Raw genomic sequence first — 24,321 nt, 5'->3', positions numbered from 1 at the left:
ATAAACCTCTCATCAAAAAAATAAAAGCAAAAACGAAACTAACAACAATCCACCATTGACTTACACGTTTTCTTCAATTTTCTTCTTTCCCATTTGCAATCCTTCAGGTCAATATTATAATCGAAGATGTTAATGACAATGCACCCGAATTCGAAACGAATATCATACGCATCTCAGTTCCTGAAAATTTCGAATTGGGCAAACCTTTGTATGCCGCTTATGCTAATGACAGGGATTCTGGTAAAAATGCTGAAATCTCATATATATTGACAATGTTAACAACGACAGACACTTTCAACAATGTCACGATGTCGTCGTCGTCTTCAACAAAGACGACAACAACAACAGCAACGGGCAACTCGGCAGCCGGAACAGCAGCAGCAACAACATCAACGGGCAATGGTGGTGGTGGAGCATCTTCTTTGGCATCGTCTCAGGCGAATGAGAATAATCAAGCTGCTGTTGTACACAGCACATCGAACGGGCAACTATCTGCATATGGCAGCAATGCGGCTGGAATTGGAGGTGGAAGTGGTGGTGGCAGTGCTGGCAATGGTGGCGATAGTGTCAGCAGTGGCATTGCTGGTTCTAAGTTACAAAATCTTTTTACTATCGATGCACGTTCAGGCCACCTAACATTGTCACGACACTTGGATTACGAAACTTCACAGAGACATACGTTAATTGTCACTGCCATGGACGCTGGGCAGCCACGTTTATCAAGCAATTTAACCATTGTCGTGGAAGTACAGGATGTCAATGATAATCCACCAGAATTTGAACGTAATGAGTACCATGTAAAAGTGTTGGAATCAATGCCAGTTAATTCACAGGTAAGACAGAGAGCAATGCACACAAGCACACATAAATAAACGAATAAACACCAATACCAGCAAAAAACAGAAGCATTTCAATCTTATAACATTTTTTTAACAGACAGTTGCAAAAACCAAACAGCAGAACAAAAATAAACAAAGTCGTTCAAATTTCCTTGTAACAGCGACAGACTTGGCCTGGGCTCTGGGTAAACATAAACAAAAGACTTAAGACACAAACTTGTTTTCATTTTTGTCTTCGTACGCCAGAAGTTTGACGTTAATTTAATTTGCAATAGTTTTGGGAATTTTTTTGTTTTGTTTTTGTGATTTCTGTCCGTCTGCTGTCATTTCATTAACGTTAAATATTTTAATTATATTTCATTTGTGGCCATTAATCAATAAATTTGTTTTGAATTATTTCATCAGGAAAATATTTGAAAATAATTTCAACTAATTTGACTATAAGGAGCGCTCAACGACTATTAGAGGCGTGGATTTTTAAGGAATATATTTTCAACGACTGTAATAGGCGTGAATTTTTTAAGGAATATTTTTTCAACGACTGTAATAGGCGTGGATTTTTTAAGGAATATTTTTTAACGATCTACAAAGGCGTGGACTTTTTTAGAGAATATTTATTTAAAGACTATACGAGGCGTGCACTTTTAAAAGAAGACTTTTTTAAAGAATATTTTTGAGGGGCATCCTCACAAGGCGTGACTTTTTTAAAGAATATTTTTTCAACGTGGTGTACCAAAGTCCCTATATATCTTTCGATTTGCACGAAAATTGGTACAGCGTAATGAATTCAGTCTAGAATTAAGTGTGTTATATTTCGTGAAAATCGGTTTAGATTTAGATATGGCTCCCATATTTATTTTCGTCCGATTTTAGGTAAATTGTGCACCAAAGTCCCTTTATATGCTTCGATTTGCACGAAATTTTGCATAGCGCACTGAATTAAGTCTAGAACGCTGTGTGTTAAATTTTGTGAAAATCGGTTCAGATTTAGATATAGCTCCCACATCTAGATTATATTTTTAACAACGCGGCGTACCGAATAACTTGTATCAATTTTGCTATAAATCGTTTTCCACAAATTTTCCCCATGTTACGCAGACGGCTCTAAAGTGGCCCACACACGTCAAACATGTGCGTTCGATCGGTGTGAATCGAAGCAATGTTTGACGTGTGTGGTATGTGCACAATTAAATTTTTCGTTAGGAAAGGTTGTGTGGATGTTTTCTCATTTGTTGAGAAATTTCGTGGAGGGCGGATCAGCGGACAAATGCAATACATATGTATTTGGAAGATTTTTTTTTTTGATGTTTTTACACATATTCTACTGTGTGGCAAATAAAAATGTTTTTTCCCGGAATAAAATAAAAGTATTTAAAACATTTATATTAAATTAAAATATTTCGTCCTTTTTCCGTCATCACTATCGCAGTCCATCTTCACGCTTCAAAAATAAATATGAAATGAAGTTTAATGGATCCGTTTGACGTGTGTGGGCTAGGAGCTTCACACCGATCGAACGCACATGTTTGAGGTGTGTGGTGAAGGCTATCATATAGTCGGCGCAGTCCGACTTTACTACTTTCCTTACTGGTTTATAGACTATTTTTTCAACGACCTACAGAGGCTTGGACTTTTTTAAAGAATATTTTTTCAAGGCCTATCCAAGGCGTGGATTATTTAAAGAATATTTTCTCAGAGCCTATCCAAGGCGTGGATTATTTAAAGAATATTTTTTCAAGGTCTATCCAAGGCGTGGATTATTTAAAGAATATTTTTTCAAGGCCTATCCAAGGCGTGGATTATTTAAAGAATATTTTTTCAAGGCCTATGCAAGGCGTGGATTATTTAAAGAATATTTTTTCAAGGCCTATCCAAGGCGTAGATTATTTAAAGAATATTTTTTCAAGGCCTATCCAAGGCGTGGATTATTTAAAGAATATTTTTTCAAGGCCTATCCAAGGCGTGGATTATTTAAAGAATATTTTTTCAAGGCTTATCCATGGCGTGGATTATTTAAAGAATATTTTTTCAAGGCCTATCCAAGGCGTGGATTATTTAAAGAATATCTTTTCAAGGCCTATCCAAGGCGTGGATTATTTAAAGAATATTTTTTCAAGGGTCATCTAAGGCGTGGATTATTTACAGAATATTTTCTTAAGGGTCATCTAAGGCGTGGATTGTTTAGAGAATATTTTTTTCAAGGCCCATCAAAGGCGTGGATTGTTTAGAGAATATTTTTTTCAAGGGCCATCAAAGGCGTGCATTTTTAAAGAATGATTTCTCAACGACTACCAAAACTGTAGATCTGAATTTCATTTCATATAATTAAAAAAAAACCGTGTGTAGCAAAAGTAGAGTACACAATCATCGCCTATCACCGCCTGCAATTCTTGTCATTTTATTTCTTTTGTTGTTGTATTTGTTTTTGTTCTCATATCCCCAGCTTTTGTTTGCCAACCAACCAAACATGTCAACATGTCCCATAGCCCAAGTCAATCAATGCGACTGATGTATAAAACTCAGCTGTATTTGCTGCAGCAACATTGTTGAGTGATTTATGTTAGACAGTCTTTTGGTGTCCCCCTATCTCCCCATCTCATTTAAGTTGGCTTTAACATTCCAGTATTCGTTGGTTGGTAGCACATAGCATGTATGTTTTGAAACGGACCTGCTGCTTGGTATTTGTAGTTTTTTTTCTTTTTGCAATGCCATTTATTCAAATACAATGAGTCTTAATTTTTCAATTAAAACCAGTAGGCATTTGTTGGCTGTTTGTTAAATGTTTATTAACAATGTCACTCTTTAATTGTGTGGTGGGGAAACAAAACGAAAAACCGAAGTTTGTACATAGCTGAAATAATTTTCATGGTAGGAAATGGAAATGTTGTGGGGACAAATATCGAACAACATACGACAAAAAAGGGGAGATTTTTTAGATATATTTTTATGGACTATCGATATGGATTTCTTATAGTATATTTTTTCCAGGACAATAGAAAGCGTGAATTGTTCAAAGAATATTTTGTCCGAGTCTATATGAGTCGTGGATTTTATAAAGAATATTTTTTAAAGACTATATAAAAGAGGGTTTTATAAAGAATTATTTTTTAAGGGCTATATAAGGCGAGGGTTTTATAAAGAATTATTTTTTAGGACTATATGAGGCGATGGTTTTATAAAGAATATTTTTTAATGACTATATAAGGCGAGGGTCTTATAAAGAATTATTTTTCAAGGACTATATAAGGCGAGGATTTTATATAGAATATTTTTTAAGGACTATATAAGGCGAGAGTTTTATAAAGAATTATTTTTTAAGGACTATATAAGACGAGGGTTTTATACATAATATTATTAAAGGACTATATAAGGCGAGGGTTTTATAAAGAATTATTTTTAAGGACTATAGAAGGCGTGGATTTTCGGGGAATATATAAGAATTTTTCGGGGCCTATATAAGGCGTGGATTTTATAAAGAATATTTTTTGAGGACCTATATAAGGCGTGGATTTTATAAAGAATATTTTTTAAGGTCCTATATAAGACGTGGATTTTATAAAAAATAGTTTTTCAAAGACTATAAAAGGCTAGGATTTTATAAAGAATAGTTTTTCAAGGACTATAAAAGGCTAGGAATTTATAAAGAATATTTTTTCAAGGACTATAGAAGGCGTTGATTTTATAAAGAATATTTTTTCAAGGACCATAGAAGGCGTTGATTTTATAAAAAATATTTTTTCAAGGACTATAGAAGGCGAGGATTTTATAAAGAATATTTGTTTAAGGACTATAGAAGGTGTCGATTTTATAAAGAATATTTGTTTAAGGACTATAGAAGGTGTCGATTTTATAAAGAATATTTGTTCAAGGACTTTAAAGAATATTTTTATACCTTACTCAGCTATGTTGTCAGGGTATTATAGCTTTGTGCAGCCCCAAGAGTTTGTAACGCCGCGAAATATTGGTCCTTGACCGACCTTTAGGTATACCGATCGTCATATCTCGACTAGCTGAGTCGATCTAGACATGTGTGTCCGTCTGTCCATTATAATTTGTAAACACGATACAGGCCACAGTTATGGACCAATCTTCATGAAATTTTGCATTTAGGATGGGTTCTGACCAATGAAGACCCCTATTGTTTTTGGTAAAGATCGCTTAATATTTAGGGGATGAAATGGACCAAATACTAATTTTTGTCGGTTTTACTGGTCACTCTAGAGACCGCAATTATGGCCCAAACATCGCGAACGTGGAGAAGGGGATCGGGCCAAAGAATAAGCATGCCTATTTTGATAAAGATTAATCAGTATTCAGCGGGTCAAATGTACCCTGATTTTTGTGTAAAAAATGACAAATTTTGTATTTTACAGCGTATATATTTACTCCTGAGGGACATAGAGCCGATAAGTTGATAGTATATCCAAGAGGAGTAGTTTTGCTTTAGGCGGATACCAATTATATTGTCGTAAGTACTCGGATTTGGAAGTTACACGTACATATTTACAGGTACTTACGTATTCAGCTATTATTTAAAAAACCATTACTGGAGGGTGGAAATATAGCGCAGATCGCTTTGAAATGTTCCATGAGGTTCCAGTTATGGTCAAGGACAACGGCTATAGTTTTCGGTGATGATCAGATAATAATTTTGGGATGAAGTGGACCGAAAACTTATTTGTTTTTGTTTTTTTTTCGATTCGATCTATAGGCTACAATTATAAGCCGATCATCACAACACAACCCATGGTGAAGGGAGTATGGACAAATAAGTAGAAGGGCTGTACTGAATATTAGTAATATTTGTTGACCTCTAGACGAACAATAGGGTGCAAATATCACGAAATATTGCCCAGGCTCAGCATATTGAACCACATAAAGTTATATTTTCATGTAAGTTGTGTAGTGTATCATATGGTCGGCCCCTTCCGACTATACTGCTCCGCTCACTGATTTAAAATATTTGTTCAAGTAACATTCAAGGCGTAGATTTTTAAAAGAATATTTTTTCAAGTAACATTCAATGTTGAAAGCCATATCGCCCATTATCTGCTAATCTTCCAAGATTCCTCCTTTCTGCTTTTGTTGAAATTTCTTAATTTTATTTTTTGTTGTTACTGTTCATTTATATTTTCTTGTGGCCTCAATCATGATTTTTTTTTTTTTTTGTTATTTCAAAACTGTTATTTAAATTCGTAGTAGAGTAGATTTGGTTTTTTTTTTGGTACAATTAACCTATTTTGACCGTTGGCGTATGTTTAGATCCCTCGCTCACCCTCATTGTAGTTGCCAGGCAGCAGTCACCGTTCGTTGCTTTCTTCTTGTCTCGAGACACGGGTAATTGTGCTGCAGTTGCTAGAGAGTTTTCGTATGTAGACAACATTGAGGAGGTTTGTTATTTTTCCAAAAAAACATTGGCTAAGACGGGCCAAATAAAAACAACAGTACCTCCACCATCACCACCAACAACAACAACTACAATAATAGCGATTAAAATCGTGTCTCGAGAGAGGCCATAGAGGAAAAATGCGAAGAAAAAGGATTTGGTCGTGTTGTGCTATTTTCAATGTTGTTGCTGTTGTTGGCCATGTGAATTTTATTGCTAGAAAAAAAAAACAAAAATAGTTAAATAGCAAAAGCCACCGCCAACTAACTTAAAAGTCAAAGTTTTTTCTTTCATTTTGGTTTTTAAATGAACAAGAATTGCAGCACAATTTTTCAAAAAAAAAAAAGAAAACAACTACCAAAAATCCAAAGCAAAAAAAAATTAGCCAAAGGAAAGTTAGGGCTGTTTCTGTTTTCCTCTTCTCCCACTTCGAATATGATGCTTTGTTATCTTGTATATGTAGTTGTGTCTTTTCATGTAGTTAACTGTCTGTCTGTGTGTGTGAGAATTTTGTTTTGATTTTTCTACTTTTTGGTTGTTGCTTTGTTTCCCTAACCAAATTGGGGTTAAGTGACTTTCAAATTTTCACTTTAGTCAAAGTTTACATTACATTCGACCAATGTTATCCGCCAGAAAAAAATAAACCAACAACACCAAATAGCAACAACCACAACATCAGACCATGAATATCAATATTCATAATGAAATCTTTCAGTCGACGAATCCCAGCACAAATGAATTTGTTAATGTCTTGTACTAAATTAGTATTTTTGTCTAGTTATTATTTGTTTTTGAGTTACTGTTGTTGTTGTCGTCGTTGTTGGGGATAGGGACAGAAGTAATTTTCTATTTTTTCGCTTCTTAATAGAATTGTCAAACATTATTGTAACAAAAAAAAGCAAACTATGATTGCAATTATTAAGGTCACTATGACCATGCCTGTGAAGGCATGAAATAATGATACAATTAAGAAAGGAAGACCTAGTTGAGTTGGTTCAGGAATATTTGTCAACGACTATCAGAGGCGCAATGTTTTCAAGAATATTTGTGCAAGGATCTTTAACAAGCGTAAATTTACAATTAAAATACCTCCAATAAATTATTATACCCTAAACAGCTATGTTGTCAGGGTATTATAACTTTTTACAGCCCCAAGAGTTTGTAATGCCGCGAAATATTGGTCCTAGACCCACCTTTAAGTATACCGATCGTCATATCTCGACTAGCTGAGTCGATCTAGACATGTGTGTCCGTCCGTTTGTTTGTCCGTCTGTCCATTATAATTTAAACACAATACAGGCAACAGTTATGGACCAATCTTCACGATATTTTGTTTTTGGTAAAGAAATGGACCAAAAACTTTATTTTTGTCTGATTTTCTGGTCGCTCCAGAGGCCGCAATTATGGTCCAGCATGCCTGTTTAGATAAATATCGGTCAATATTTTGCGGGTCAAATGGACACTGACTTTTGTGTCAAAAATCAAAAAAATTTTATCTCCTGAAGGACATAGACCCGAGAATTTGATAGTATATCCAAGAGGAATGGTTGACCTTTAAACAGATACCAATTATATTGTCGTATGTACTCGGATGTGGGCGTTACACTTAAATATTTACAGGGTCTAACGTATTCGGATAATATTTAGTAACCCATTACCACACTAGGGTGAGGAAACATAACGCTGATCGCATTGAAATTTACCATGAGGATCCTGGTATGGTCAAGGACAACGCCTATAATTCCATGATGATCAGATACTAATATTTTGATGGAGTGGGCCGAAAACTTAATTATTTTCCATACTCAGAATATAGAACCACAGAAAGTTATATTTTCGTCGAAGTTGTGTAGGGTATCATATGGTCGGGCCCGCCCGACTATACTGCTCCGCTCACTGGTTACCAGGGTATAAAACCATGAAACCAACCATAAAAGTGTTGGACTCTCTTTTAGGGGGTATATCAAAACGAGGACCGATATATAACATTTTCAATATCGATCTTAGGAGCAACTTCTCAAACAAAAAGGCTTGATAATTTTTTTCTGATCGAAAATAAAGTGGCAAACACGCCTGTAGAAGGTTCTTGAAAATCTACGCCTCTTGAAGGCCCTTAAAAATCTACGCCTCTTGAAGGCCCTTAAAAATCTACGCCTGTTGAATTTTTTGTGTTTTTTTCGAGTCGATCTATAGGCCACGGTGAAGGGAATATGGACAAGTAATTAGAAGGACTGTACAGAATATTAGTAATGTTAGGAAAATATTTCAGTGTAAGGAAGAGGTGATTTTGACCTCTAATCGGGCAACAGGGTGTAGATATCACAGAATGTTACAGTTCCGTGGTAGTTGTGTAGGGTATCGTATGGTCGGCACCGTCCGACTATTCTGCTCCGCTCACTGGTTTTTCTATAAATATTCAATATTTTTAAGAATAGTAAAGAAAATTGTGCACCAAAGTCCCTATATATCGTTCGATTTGCACGAAATTTGGCATTGCGTACTTAATTAATGATGATTCGTGAAAATCAGTTCAGATTTAGATATAGCTTCCATATACATTTCATCCGATTTAATGTAAATGGTCCACCAAAGACCCTATATATCTTCCGATTTGCACGAAATTTGCTAAGGCGTACTGAATTGAGTCTGAAATGATCTGTACTAAGTTTCGTGAAGATCGGTTCAGATTTAGATATATATTATATATATAATTTCGTCTGATATTAGGTAAATGGTGTACCAAAGTCCCTTTATATTTTTCGATTTGCACGAAATTTGGTACAGCGAACTGAAGTATGGCTAGAAAGATCTGTATTAAGTTTCAAGAAAATTTGTGTGCACCAAAGACCCAAAGTTACGCCGATTGTCACAAAATGTTGCACAACGTACCGAAGTTAGAGTAGTCTAACGTGTGCCATGTTTTGTTTAAATCGGTTCAGATTCTGATATAGCTCCCATATAGGTTTTCTTCGATTTAAAGTAAATGAAGCATCAATGTTGGTTCACATTTAGATAAAGGTTACTTGTTTTACATCATCCAATTTAGTGTTAAAAATGCGACGTCTGTTAAGAAGCATCTGTCTACCCAGACGTCGCATTTTTAACACTATATATAGATATATATATATTAAAAAGAGTATTCAAAGTGCAAAAATAAAACAAGTAGAAAATGTCAACGGCCCTGCCGAACTTTTCATACCCTCATCCATGGATTGGACATTGCTATGGTAATCTATTGCCAGGAGGAAACGAAATACGTAGCCATCGTAGCGACATCTATGACCTTGAACATACCGTTTATGACTCGTGACGGTTGGAAAATATATCAGAAATACTAAAACTACTGAATTTTCGGGTTACCATTATGTAGGAGCAATACCAACCGTTGACCTATATTTATAATTATCTATATAATGAGAATCGAAAATATTAAATTAGATCGAATCCTATACCGAAACGTAGGCAGATATTGATCATTTTTTAAGGAAGATTAACCCTTTGTGGGCCAATGTTGCCCACAGGCAACAAAATTTTTAGAGCTTATATTTCATACGAAGACCTGATTGTGGACGATACATATCAAAAGAAAAATCAAAAAAAAGTTATGAGCAAATTTGTGTACAGTACTAATTTGTGTATACAGTCCAAATTATTCAAATCGCTTCGTATTCAAATTGTACGAATTCCGCCATCAGAATTATTTTTGATTCTTGTAAAAATGAATACAGAGAATAATTTAAAATGATTTTTCTGATTTTGCATTTGGTTTTCTTGATATTGGACTTTAATTCTTCCCAAAGAATGTACTGTATCTCCCGAATGCAAGGATGTAGCGATGCCAAATTTTGTGCATATCCTATTTGGGATAGTTGCATTAAATCTGTGAACAGAAATTTGTTCTATGATTGCGGAAAAAATTCGGGGCTCAAAGGGTTAAACATGCTGTGGGAATCTAAAATATTAAATGATTCTCCTAAATACCTAATAATGCCTGGGTTCCGTCTATATAAGTATACCTTGAAATATGGGCCAATATTGATTTCCAAGATTACGGCCAATTTGTCGGGAAAATTTTCATCAAACTGTCAAATTACCGATATTTGCAAGTTTGCGTTATATGGGACCGAATAACCAAAAGGTTTATTTTTCCTGTATTGTTTTGGAAAACATTTAAACATTATTCCAAATATATTGCTTCATTATCTCAACGGAAAACAAAACTATTTGTCAAATACGGACATGCCGCGAACAAATCAAATCGTAATCAACATTTTGCAATTAAACAAAATACCTTAGAGCTAAATAAATAAATTAAATGGGCGTAGCGAAATGTATGCCTTTTTCTTTAATGAAACTGTGATTAAAACTTTTACAGAAACTTTGTTTCCACTTCGGTTCGCTTCACTTCGATTTGGATTTGGAATTGGAATTGTCCATACAAACATAACTAGTCAGCTTTCCAAAATGGCTGTAACGACAAGTGCCTGTTACTTCTACTTTACACATTATCACGAATTTGCAACTTTTGCAACGTGTGTACTATTTTGTTGCTTTCGTTTTGCGGATACTGTTGTTTTCAAAATTAAATCGAAACACAGTTTTCATTTCGTTAGTCAAACATTGTGAAAGTTTAATTTTTGTTGTAATTCTGTTTGTCCTCCTTTGGTGGACACATGAAATGATTTGCAAGGAAATTTAAATAGATTTGCAACAGTCGACAAATAGGAAAAACAAAAAAAATCATTTGGACATAAATCCTCTTCATCATCATCAAACACAACATCGAAAACAACCACAACATGTTGCATATGGTTAATTTCTCTTTCTTTCTCTCTAATTTTTTTGTTTTGTTTTTCAGATTGTACAAGTGACAGCTGTAGATGCAGATACCGGTAACAATGCTCGCATCACTTATCGCATTATCACCAACAACAACCAGTCAGGAAATGTTACCCTCATGAAAAATGCCAAGAAACAGAATGGCAACAACAACAACGGATCTGCCACAAAAAAGTTACTTTCATCCTCTCCCACATCATCCACCACGCTAGCTACGGATAATGAAATTGCCCAAATATTTGGCATTTATCCAAATAGTGGTTGGATTTATTTACGTTCGCCGCTGGATCGCGAAACACGTGATCATTATGAACTGCATGTGGTGGCCAGCGATAATGGGTCACCGCCTGCCCAAACTAGCACACGTGTTGTGGTGCGCATACTGGATGCCAACGATAATGATCCACGTTTTTTACGTTCGTCATATGAGTTCAGCATCGAGGAGAATATGAGAAGCGGCTCCTTGGTGGGCATTATTGGTGCTACTGATTTGGATTTGGGCGAGAATGCGGTCATCAGATATAGTTTATTGTCGGCAAATAGTTCATTTCAAGTTAATCCACTAACGGGTAAGTTTTTTTCTTTTGCTGTTATGTTTTGATATTTACTTTTATTGCTCTATTGTTTTGTTTTCATTATTTTAAAAAGAAAATAAAAACAATAACTGGGGGAAAAAGATTAAAATAGGTCAAAGTCACTAAAACCTTCCACAATAGAAACCAGTAAGGAAAGCAGTAAAGTAGGACTGGGCCGACTATATGATACCCTTCACCACTTTGGGTATATTATGCACATGTATCCTTACAATTCCATGTCAATGCTCCCTCGAAGGAACATAATCATGTCTTTCTGTAACCTATGATACATTTAATTTCATTCGAGCAGATTTGGAGTCGACTGCGTACCATGGGACAAATTTATGTTAAACGATTTATAGCAAAATAGATACAGGGTTCGGTTAAACATTTAATTTCAATCAGACACCCGTTCGAAATACATATGGAACCTATGGCATCTACATCAATTTCAACAAAACGCAACAACGTTATTCAAGTCTCAATCGTGATACGTTGTGCAAAAATTCGTGTTAATCGGACAAACATTAGAACGTTGGTGCACCATATATGTGGGAGCTACATCGAATCCTGAACCGATTTTTCCGAAACTTAACACACACCATTCTAGACTCAATTCAGTACACTATGCCAAATTTCGTGCAAATCGAAAATATATATGGGAGCTATATCTATATCTGAACCGATTATCACGAAACTTAACTCACATCATTCTAGGCTTAATGCATTACGTCATGCCAAATTTCGTGCAAATCGAAAGATATATAGGGACTTTGGTACACTATTTACCTAAAATCGGACGAAAATATGTATGGAAGCTATATCGAAATCTGAACCGATTTTCCCGAAACTCACAACTAATCATTCTAGACTTAATTCAGTACGCAATGCTAAATTTCGTGCAAATCGAAGGATATAAATGGACTTTGGTGCACTATTTACCTAAAATCGGACGAAAATATATATGGGAGGTATATCTGAATCTGAACCGATTATCCCGAAATTTAACCCACATCGTTCTAGAATTAATTCAGTGCATTATGCCAAATTTCGTGCAAATCGAAGGATATATACGGACTTTGGTGCACTATTTACCTAAAATCGGACAAAAATATATATGGGAGCTATATTGGAATCTGAACCGATTTTCAGGAAACTTAACATACATCATTCTAGACCTAATTCATTACGCTGTGCCAAATTTCATGCAAATCGAGAGATATATAGGGACTTTGGTGAACCATTTACCTTAAATCGAACGAAAATATATATCGGAGCTATATCTAAATCTGAAACGATTTTTTCCCAATTTCAATAGAGTTCGCCCTTCGGCCAAATATGTGACCTATGTCAAATTTCATCCAAATCGGATCAGAAATGCGACCTGTACTTTGTTCACAAAAATACATGGACGTACGGACATACCGTTACAGGCGCGGATTTATTAAAAAAAATTAGGGGCCATTAGAGGCGTGGCATGGATTTATTAATATTTGAAGGACTTTTACAGGCATGGATTTATTAATTTTTAAAGGACTTTTATTAAAAATTATTTTTGGAAGGCTTTTACAGGCATGGATTTATAAAAATAATTTTTGAAGGATTTAACCGGCATGGATTTGTTAAAAATAAGTTTTGAAAGACAATTAGAGGCGTGGATTTATTAAAAATAATTTTTTTGAAGGGCCCTTATTTCTTTAATATAAGTTGTTATTGTATTTTCTAGTTTAAGTGTTTAAGTCTCTATCTTCCTGTTGTAAATCCCATTTGTTTAATTCAAGGTAATTAAGTCTTTGTCACATTCCTGAAGTTTATAATACTCCAACGTCATCTTTGTGTGGGATTTTATTTACATAGCCCGATGTTCTATGTTATTTTTTTGCATTTTTTTTCTTTACAATAATAAACTCTTCAGTCAATGCTAATAAAACTGTTCATTTAAATAAATCGACAAAACTTTTGGGCGACTGTGATGGTGCTGGAGATTGCAGATGCACGCCACGAGAAAAGGCAAAAAAAAAAAACCTCGAGAACCTTAACAGCGAACAAACATTTCAATTCACATTCAGCCACTCCTCAAATGAACGAACGAACGAATGAATGATTAATGTCTTCACCACCAAATAAATCGATGACAATGATCATGATGATGGGTGGAGAGGCAAAGGGATTGGAAGAGAGGAATAAAGTATCGAATATGAAAAAAACACGCCTTTAATAGTCCTTGAAAAATTATTTTTAATAAATCCACGCCTTGGGTGTCCCCAAAAACTATATTTTTAACAAATCCACGTCTTAGTTGTCCCCGAAAAAATCATTTTTAATAAATCTACGCCTCTAATAGTCCTTGAAAAATCATTTGTAATAAATCCACGCCTCTAATAGTCCTTGAAAAACTATTGTTTAGAAATCCACGCCTCTAATAGTCCTTGAAAAATATTCTTTAAAAATCCTCGCCTCTAATTGTCCTTGAAGAACTATTCTTTAGAAATCCACGCCTCTAATTGTCTTTGAAAAAACTATTCTTTAGAAATCCACGCCTTTAATAGTCCTTGAAAAAATATTTTTTAAAAATCCACGCCACTAATTGTTCTTGAAAAAATATTCTTTAAAAAATCCACGCCTCTAATAATCCACTTAAAAATATTCTTTAAAAAATCCACGCCTCTAATAATCCACTTAAAAATATTCTTTAAAAAATCCACGCCTCTAATAATCCACTTAAAAATATTCTTTAAAAAATCCACGCCTCTAATAGATCTTAAAAAATATTCTTTAATAAATCCACGTCTCTCATAGACCTTAAATAAATATTCTTTAAAAAAATCTACGCCTCTAATAGACCTTAAACAAATATTCTTTAAAAAAATCCACGCCTCTAATAGTCCTTGAAAAAATATTCTTTAAAAAATCCACGCCTCTAATAGTCCTTGAAAAAATATTCTTTAAAAAATCCACGCCTCTAATAGTCCTTGAAAAAATATTCTTTAATAAATCCACGCCTCTAATAGTCCTTGAAAAAATATTCTTTAATAAATCCACGCCTCTAATAGTCCTTGAAAAAATATTCTTTAAAAAATCCACGCCTCTACTAGTCCTTGAAAAAATATTCTTTAATAAATCCACGCCTCTACTAGTCCTTGAAAAAATATTCTTTAATAAATCCACGCCTCTAATAGTCCTTGAAAAAATATTCTTTAAAAAATCCACGCCTCTAATAGTCCTTGAAAAAATATTCTTTAAAAAATCCACGCCTCTAATAGTCCTTGAAAAAATATTCTTTAAAAAATCCACGCCTCTAATAGTCCTTGAAAAATAAATTCTTTAATAAATCCACGCCTCTAATAGTCCTTGAAAAAATATTCTTTAAAAAATCCACGCCTCTAATAGTCCTTGAAAAAATATTCTTTAATAAATCCACGCCTCTAATAGTCCTTGAAAAAATATTATTTAATAAATCCGCGCCTCTAATAGTCCTTGAAAAAATACTCTTTAACAAATCCACGCCTCTAATAGTCCTTGAAAAAATATTCTTTAACAAATCCACGCCTCTAATAGTCCTTGAAAAAATATTCTTTAATAAATCCACGCCTCTAATAGTCCTTGAAAAAATATTCTTTAAAAAATCCACGCCTCTAATAGTCCTTGAAAAAATATTCTTTAAAAAATCCACGCCTCTAATAGTCCTTGAAAAAATATTCTTTAATAAATCCACGCCTCTAATAGTCCTTGAAAAAATATTCTTTAATAAATCCACGCCTCTAATAGTCCTTGAAAAAATATTCTTTAATAAATCCACGCCTCTAATAGTCCTTGAAAAAATATTCTTTAAAAAATCCACGCCTCTAATAGTCCTTGAAAAAATATTCTTTAAAAAATCCACGCCTCTAATAGTCCTTGAAAAAATATTCTTTAAAAAATCCACGCCTCTAATAGTCCTTGAAAAAATATTCTTCAATAAATCCACGCCTCTAATAGTCCTTGAAAAAATATTCTTTAATAAATCCACGCCTCTAATAGTCCTTGAAAAAATATTCTTTAATAAATCCACGCCTCTAATAGTCCTTGAAAAATAATTTTTAATAAATCCACGCCTCTAATAGTCCTTGAAAAATAATTTTTAATAAATCCACGCCTCTAATAGTCCTTGAAAAATATTTTTTAATAAATCCACGCCTCTAATAGTCCTTGAAAAATAATTTTTAATAAATCCACGCCTCTAATAGTCCTTGAAAAATCATTTGTAATAAATCCACGCCTCTAATAGTCCTTGAAAAATCATTTGTAATAAATCCACGCCTCTAATAGTCCTTGAAAAATCATTTTTAATAAATCCACGCCTCTAATAGTCCTTGAAAAATCATTTTTAATAAATCCACGCCTCTAATAGTCCTTGAAAAAATACTCTTTAATAAATCCACGCCTCTAATAGTCCTTGAAAAAATACTCTTTAATAAATCCACGCCTCTAATAGTCCTTGAAAAAATACTCTTTAATAAATCCACGCCTCTAATAGTCCTTGAAAAATCATTTTTAATAAATCCACGCCTCTAATAGTCCTTGAAAAATGATTTTTAATAAATCCACGCCTCTAATGGTCCTTGAAAAATGATTTTTAATAAATCCACGCCTCTAATAGTCCTTGAAAAATCATTTTTAATAAATCCACGCCTCTAATAGTCCTTGAAGGATCATTTTTAATAAATCCACGCCTCTAATAGACCTTGGAAGATAATCTTAAATGAATCTAGTCCTCTAATAGGCCAAAAAAAATCCACGCCTCTAATGGTCCTTGAAAAATTATCCTTAATAAATCTAGGCTTCTAATAGACCTTGGAAATTTATTTTTAATAAATCCACGGTTCTAATGGTCCTTCAAAAATTTTTTTTAATAAATCCACGCCTCTAATAGACCTTGTTCTAGTATGGTTCTGATTTTCTCTAAAAAATGTTCCTCAAAAAATCCTCATTATTTAATAGTGACCATTTTGCAGTTACAAACGAAATACCGGACCCAATACACCCACCATCTGCAATAGAATTTTAAATGAATAAAAAATCTACAAAACTTATTTTCTTTCTATACATTCGATGTTTGCGAGTGTGGGAATATAACCGTAATTGTTGTAAATTTGTACAACAAACATATACCAGTTTAAAGTAATAAGAAAAACTTTGGCATCGTACCAGGCATTCATGAGAAGAGGAAAAATCACGTAAGAAAAAAAAACAACAACATAAAACTCTAACATCAAAACATGATGGTCAATCGTGTCTGTTGGTAAACAATGGCTAAAACCCCATTGACTAAACGAAATATTCGTGGAATGTACTTTTGGTTGGTGGGGATTTTTTTTTGTCTCCTTTGTATTGTGTGTCTTCTTCTGGTTGTGGGCGATGATGTTTTTCTTACTTTTTTGTTGGAAAACAGAAAAGTAATACAACGATGACTAACAGGAGAACATAACATAATGGCAGGGCAAAAAACAAAATATGTATGGAATAGGAGCACGAACAAAAACGACCCGCACAATGAATTGAATTAAAATCGGTCAATAGAGCACATAAGTGCTCCTCCATCCATCCATTGTTATTAATCGTTGAGTGGGGTTATTTTTTGTCAAGAGCGCAATTATGAATATAAGTAGTTATTTTCAATTTGAAAAAACTTGTATGAGACCTCCTTTGTTGAGAACGAGAGAGAAAAAAAGGAAATTGATTTTTTCCCATTGTTATTGTTGTTGTGGTTGTGCTGAATATCTACTTATGTTATTAGGTTAGTATTCATTACATGAATGGCTTGAGTTTCCGTAATGACTTCTATTAAATATGAGATGAAATATTTTCATTGTGTTTGGTTAAGTGGTTCAATTTCCAATCTGAAGTAGATTCATTACGTATTTTATTGTGTTTGGAATAGTTACAATCAAAGAATATTGTAGATATATTCCGGTAGGAAATTCTGGATAAGATGACCATTTAATATACTAGCCATTATATGAGACAAAAAATAAGCTGTGTTTGGAATCGTTTAGTATCGTTTTTCGAAAAAAAATATATATCAAGATCTTCAAAGGCGTGGATTAAAAAATCTTAGATCTCTAAGACGTAGATTTTTCCAATTAACATTTCTAGGACTTGCAAGACCTGGATCCTTCCAATCAACATTTTAAGAATCTGCAGGCCTAGGTTTAAAAAAATTGACTAGGATCTTTAGGACTTGAATTTTTTAAAAAAAACTTCTACGATCTTCAAGGCGAGAATTTTTCTAAAAATATATATTTTTAGGTTCTCCAAGATGTGGATTTAAAAATCTCCAAGACTCATATTCTCAAAGGCGTAACTTGAGATTTGAGAAAAATATATTTTTTAAGATCGCCAAGACGTGGATTGTAGGATATTCAGGGTCTAGATTTTTCATTTATCAACTATTAGGATCTTCAAAGCGTGCATTTATTCAAAAAAGAGTCTTTGAAACATTCAAGGCGTAGATTTAAAAATTTTAAGAATGTCCAATTCGTGGCTGAATTTTGCTATAATTCTAGAATCTCCACAGCTTAGGTTTTTTTTCAATAACTATTATAAAAATTAATAAAATATTTCTAGGATCCTGGTTTTTGTCAAAAAAATCCTAGAATCTTCAAGGCGTAGGTTTTTCAAATATAAATTTCGGGAATTCCCAAGGCGTGAATTGGTTAAAGAGTTTATTAAAAAATATATATTCCGTCGAGGAACTCCAAAGATAACTTTTTCTTTAATGTCTAGGATCTGAATTTTCCCAATAAAAATTTTTTATGCTTGGATTTAAAAAAACAAATAATTTTTCTAGGTGTGGATTTTTAAAAATAATTTTTTAAAGATCAAAAAGGCGTTGAATTTTTAAACAAAATTCTAGGGTATTTAAGGCTTAGATTATTAAAATAAATTTTTTTCTACTGCCATTTTTATACCCTTCACCATACTGGGGTACAGGGTATTTAGTCTTTGTGCATATGTTCGTAACAGGCAAAAATAATCGAGATAGACCCATGGTTCCTTTTGAGAATATCCATACAATCACTTTCTGAGTCGATTTATGCATGTCCGTCCGAACCCTATTGAAATTGGGGAAAATCGGTTCAGATTTAGATATAGCTCCCATACATATTTTCGTCCGATTTAAGGTAAATGGTGTACCAAAGTCCCCATATATCTTTCGATTTGGACGAAATTTGGCATAGCGTACTGAATTAAGTATAGAATGATGTGTGCAAAGTTTCGTGAAAATCGGTTAAGATTTAGATATAGCTCCCATATATATCTTCGTCCGATTTTAGGTAAATAGTCCACTAAAATCTCTGGAAAATCTTTTAATTTGCTCGAATTTTTGCATAACATAGTGAATTATGTTTAGAATGATGTGTGCAAAGTTTCGTGAAAATCGGTTCGGATTAAGATATAGCTCCCATGTATATTTTCATCCGATTGTAGGTAATTGGTGCACCAAAGTCCTTGAAAATAATTCGATTTGCACGAAATTTGGCATAGCATTCTGAATAAAGTCTAGAACGACGTATGTTAAATTTGCTGAAAATCGGTTCAGATTTAGATATAGCTCCCATATATATTTTCGTCCGATTTTATGTAAATGGTGCACCAAAGTCTCTATATATCCTTCCATTTGCACGTTAAGTTAATGAAGAACTCAAAATGTGGCCGAATGCAAAAACATACTGAAATTAGTGTAACCTAACATGTGACAAGTTTCGATGAAATCGGTTTAGATTTCGATATTTTGCTTTAAATTTATTAACATAATTTTGTCCCATTGTAAGAAGGAACTCTATATCTGACCAAAATTTAGTATAGGTTGCAGAATGACATGTTTAATTTCATGTTAATGGTCCTTCAAAAATGCGACGTCTGTTAGGAGCCCATCTGTTGAATATACCCAAAGTGGTGAAGGGTATCATATAGTCGGCCCCGTCCGACTTTACAACTTTCCTTACTGGTTTTCTGTTGTCTCTGTGATATTGTGTAGAGCTGTGCAAATATTTTCTCTTCCTCGGTGTTTTCGAAAATTCAGCAGCGGAATAATTAGGTCTATCAGATATAGCCAAAACATAATTTGTGATTTATTTTATTTTCTTGAAAAATCAGCCATATTTTCCTTAATTAACGTTTGTTTATTTACATAAAAACTCTAACTAAAACCTCTCGAAATAAAGATTTCAGAACACCTTGTGGCATGTTGAAATGGTAGAGGAAAAAAACCATCGTTTAATAAAACAACCAATTTGATTTCCCAAATGATTGACACACTTCAAATGCACTTTTGCAATTGTCTATTCCCCCATAGGCAAGAGGCTTCAGTTTAGTTTTTACAACTACACAACATTCAACACATTTGATCTAACAACAGCAGAAACAGCAACCGAGCCAACCAGCCAGCCAACCTCCCCCAAAAACCGTTTGACAACTTATTTGGAAATTCCTGACTTGGATTTAACAAGACTTTCTTCGTCGAAACCATAAAAAATAGAAATGTTTAAATCAACTCGGCAATGATATTTAGTTTTTGTTGTTGTTATTCTTTCTTTTTCCTGGAGATCATTTGGCCCACAGACGTAACTCTGTTTTTTTTTTTTTTTCTTTTTTGCCAAAGCAAATCAATAAAAACGTTAAGAATTTCCTTTTAACATAAATTAACGTCACTTTAGTCTTAGCCAAAGAGTTTACATCAAACCGAGAACAACAACAACAACAGCAAAAAAATCATTGACATTTTTAACAACTCACTTAGCCACAATCTGTGTAGGTTAGGCAAAAACTATACACACTCATACACTGAGAGAAAAAATCTAGGTATTCATATAAATAGTTTAGCGACCAGGAGTTGAGAATTCAAGGAAGTAGGAAACGTAAGCGTACCACATCATGGAACTCACTCTCAATTGCTTAAGAGACGTTCGGGAGGAAAATCAGTCATCAGCATCATCATTCACTGAATAGCCGTCTAAACAAGTATTGTGATTTTTGTTGTTGTTTTTGTTGCCTGCCTTTTAGTGTTCATTTCTCTATGATGATGATCATGACCTATGTGGTCAATCATTACGAAAAATTGTGGCTTGTAAGAAAAAATACAACAAAAAAGAAGTGTTCTACTTTTGCAACAATCTCAATCTGTGAACATACACACAGGCCCACATACATATACACACATGGCCAGGACAAAACCAATAGCCAATAACCCAAACCAACCAACGACGACCAACATGGCAACAATGTTGTCCCAAAAGCCTGCAGTTGTTTTTCTTTTTTGTTTTCTTTCCGTAATAGAAAGGAAAGCCAAAGAGTCGCACAAACGAAGTCAATTGACAAAAAAAAATGCACAAGAATTAAGCAAAAATTTTGTCCAAAAGGTCGATGGAGGTCGACTTTAAAGTATCCCCTTTTATGGTTCGTCCGTTGTTGGGTTTCTGTGCAAAAATATTTAGAAATTGGAAATAAATTAACTTTTTTTTCTATTTTTCCAAATTTGCCAAGTGGAATTGGGTAAAAATTGGAAGGGAGGGGAGAGAGATTTTTTTTATAGGGAAATGGAAATATCGAATAAAAAGAAAATGTGGAAATACCTTGCCTAACATACACTTAAAGCAAAGACATTGGAAAAAGTATTTGTCTGTGGACTATCAGAGGTATAAGCGTGGTTTTTATATCCTACACAACTATGTTGTCAGGATATTATAGCTTTCCTTAATCTATGTTTTTAAAAGCCATTGAAGTTTCAAGTAATTTTTATACCCTTCACCCATGGTCCCTTTTGAGAATATGCATAGAATCACTTTCTGAGTCAATTTATGCATGTCCGACCGTCTGTCTATTCACGTTCAATTGTAAACAAAGTACAGGTCACATTTATGATCCCCATTTCATAATTATAACCCCATTGAAATTGGGGAAAATCGGTTCTGATTTAGATATAGCACCCATACATAATTTCATCCGATTTTAAGTATATGATGCTCCAAAGACCCAAAGTTTCTTTGAATTTGGTTTAGTTTTAGATATAGCTCCCATATATATTTTCGTCCGATTTTATGTAAACCAAAACTGCCTAGATTTGTCCGATTGCGACGAAATTTTGCAGAGCGTTTGGACCTAAGTACAGATAGAGAAGTTTTGTTCAAATCGATTCAGATTTAGATATAGCTCCCATATACATTTTCGTCCGATTTCATGTAAATGGTGCACCACCCTCGCAAAATTTGTACGATAGAGACATAATTTTGCAAAGCGTACTGAATTAAGTACAGGTGCCCCTGTGTGAAGTTCGCTGGCCGAATTTTATATAATCTGATTAATGTGGTGTGCTTTAAATATATAAAAAAAATTTTGGATTATTCTATTGGGCTAGGAGGAATACATTTTTACGCTAAAAACTTAAAATGCCAAATTATCGATACTCATGAACGAAAATTGGGCCAAGAACTTCAACCATTGTAGTTGGCACTATTATACCAGTAAGGAAAGTAGTAAAGTCGGACTGGGCCGACTATATGATACCCTTCACCACTTTGGGTATATTCTACATATGTATCCTAAATGTTCCTTCGAACAGTCGAAAGTTCGAAGGAACATTGACGTGAAATTGAACGAAATTAAACATGTGATCTTTATGTATATGTAAACCGACTAACATCAATCCCTACACATATCATTCTGTAACCTATGCTAAATTTTGTAAATAGAGCAAAATTTGGTATGCTGAACTGTTTAATCTCAATCGGATACCCAGGCTGAAATTATATACGGAAACTATGCTATACCTATATCTGAACCGATTTCAAGGAAACATGCCAGATATTAATTTGTAATAACTTCAGTACGTTGTGTCAATCGGCCTAGCTACTGATCTTTAGTGCTCTATTTATTAAAAATCGGAGGAAAACATATATAAGAGGTATATGCAAATCTGAACTGATTTTCTCAGAACTTAATTCAGTAAGCTAAAACAAAATTCGTGAAAATCGAAAGATATATAAGGGCTTTGGTGCACCATTTACCTAAAATCGGCCGGAACTATATATGGGAGCTATATCTAAATCTGAACCGATTTTCACAAAAATTAGCACACATCATTCAAGAATTAATTCAATACCCTATGCCAAATTTCATGCGAATAGAATAATATATAGGGTCATTAAATCGGACGAAAATATATATGAGAGTTATATCTAAATCTGAACCGATTTTCACAAACTTAACACACATCATTCTACTCATAACTCAGTACGCTGTGCAAAATTTCGTGCCAATCGAAAGATATTTAGGAACTTTGGTGCACCATTTACATTAAATCGGACGAACATATATATGGGAGCTATATCTAAATCTAAACCGATTTCCACGAAACTTGGCACACATCATTCTAAGCTTAATTCAGTACGCTGTGCCAAATTTCGTGCAAATCGAAAGATATATAGGATCGTTGGTGCACCATTCACCTTAAATCGGACGAAAATATATATGGGAGCTATATCTAAATCTGAACCGATTTTTCCCAATTTCAATAGGGTTCGTCCTTGGGCCAAAAGAATTATCTGTGCCAAATTTCATCCAATTCGAATCATAAATGCGAACTGTACTTGCTTACAATTTAACATGGACAGACAGACATACGGACGGACATGCATAAATCGACTTAGAAAGTGATTCTATGCATATTCTCAAAGGGAACCATGTGTCTATCTCGTTGCCTTTTGCCTGTTACAAACATATGCACAAAGACATAATACCCAGTACCACAGTGTGGTGAATTTCCTTGCAAGAAGCATTTTTTAATCATGATTTGGAATGCCAAAAATTCGGAAAGTTTGTCGCAAAATATATCGGCTAATGACTTAAAAATACATATTTGGATTCTACATACGATATATATCGCAATAGTTCTGCCACAAATGTTGTGCTTCCCCCAGTTTCGCCGAATGAAAGTCCACAATTGTGGTGGAGATTTGCGGTTAAAACCTTTAAAATATAGAAAATACACAGCGAACTCTAATGTGATCCATTCGATTTTTTTCTATTTTAATTTTTTTTTAAATTATATTTATACGCTGCTCAACTATGTTATTAAGGTATTACAGCTTCGGGTGGCCCAAGAGTTTGTAACGCCGCGAAATATAATATTGGTCCTAGACCTACCTTTAAGTATACCGATCGTCGATCTAGGCATGTGCGTCTAAACACGATTCAGGTCACAGTTATGGACCAATCTTCACGAAATTTTGCATGTATGACCAGTTCGGGCCGAAGAAGGGAATGAAATGGAACAATAATTGTATGTTTGTCTTATTTTTGGTCTCTTCAGAGGCCGCCATTATGATTCGGACATGACAAATGTTTGCATGGAGATGGGGATCTGGCCAAAAAAATAAGTATGACTGTTTTGGTAAAGATCGGTCAATATTTAGTGTGTCGAATGGACCCGGACTTTTGTGTGAAGAATTACAAAAACTGTACTTAATATTCAATATTAATATATATATTTACTCTTGAAGGACATTGACCCGAGAAGGAATTGTTAACCTATGTGGGAGTTAAACGTAAATATTTAAAGCTGTATATGTGTTATGATATTGTTTAGTTTTACGATTACCCCACTAGATGGCAGAAATGTTGCGCTGATCGCTTTGAAATTCTA

General features: G+C 34.0%; 1 protein-coding gene across 1 annotated transcript in view; it reads left to right on the top strand.

The window, feature by feature from the left end:
• The window catches only part of LOC133334740 (protein dachsous-like), a gene marked incomplete at its 3' end in the record, with an annotated part of 43,238 nt that overhangs the window by 14,606 nt on the left and 4,311 nt on the right, over positions 1-24,321 (top strand). The window contains exons 5-6 of the mRNA XM_061543071.1: positions 108-833; positions 11,084-11,633. Coding sequence (XP_061399055.1) covers positions 108-833; positions 11,084-11,633 — 1,276 coding nt within the window. The remainder of the gene's footprint in view (positions 1-107; positions 834-11,083; positions 11,634-24,321) is intronic.

This window comes from Musca vetustissima, unplaced genomic scaffold (genome assembly GCF_032173495.1).
Source record: "Musca vetustissima isolate MV318-11 ecotype Yass unplaced genomic scaffold, APGP_CSIRO_Mvet_v1 utg107487, whole genome shotgun sequence".
NCBI classification, from domain to species: domain Eukaryota; kingdom Metazoa; phylum Arthropoda; class Insecta; order Diptera; family Muscidae; genus Musca; species Musca vetustissima.
The sequence above is the reverse complement of the archived record's forward strand: the minus strand, read 5'-3'. Positions and strand labels throughout refer to the sequence as shown.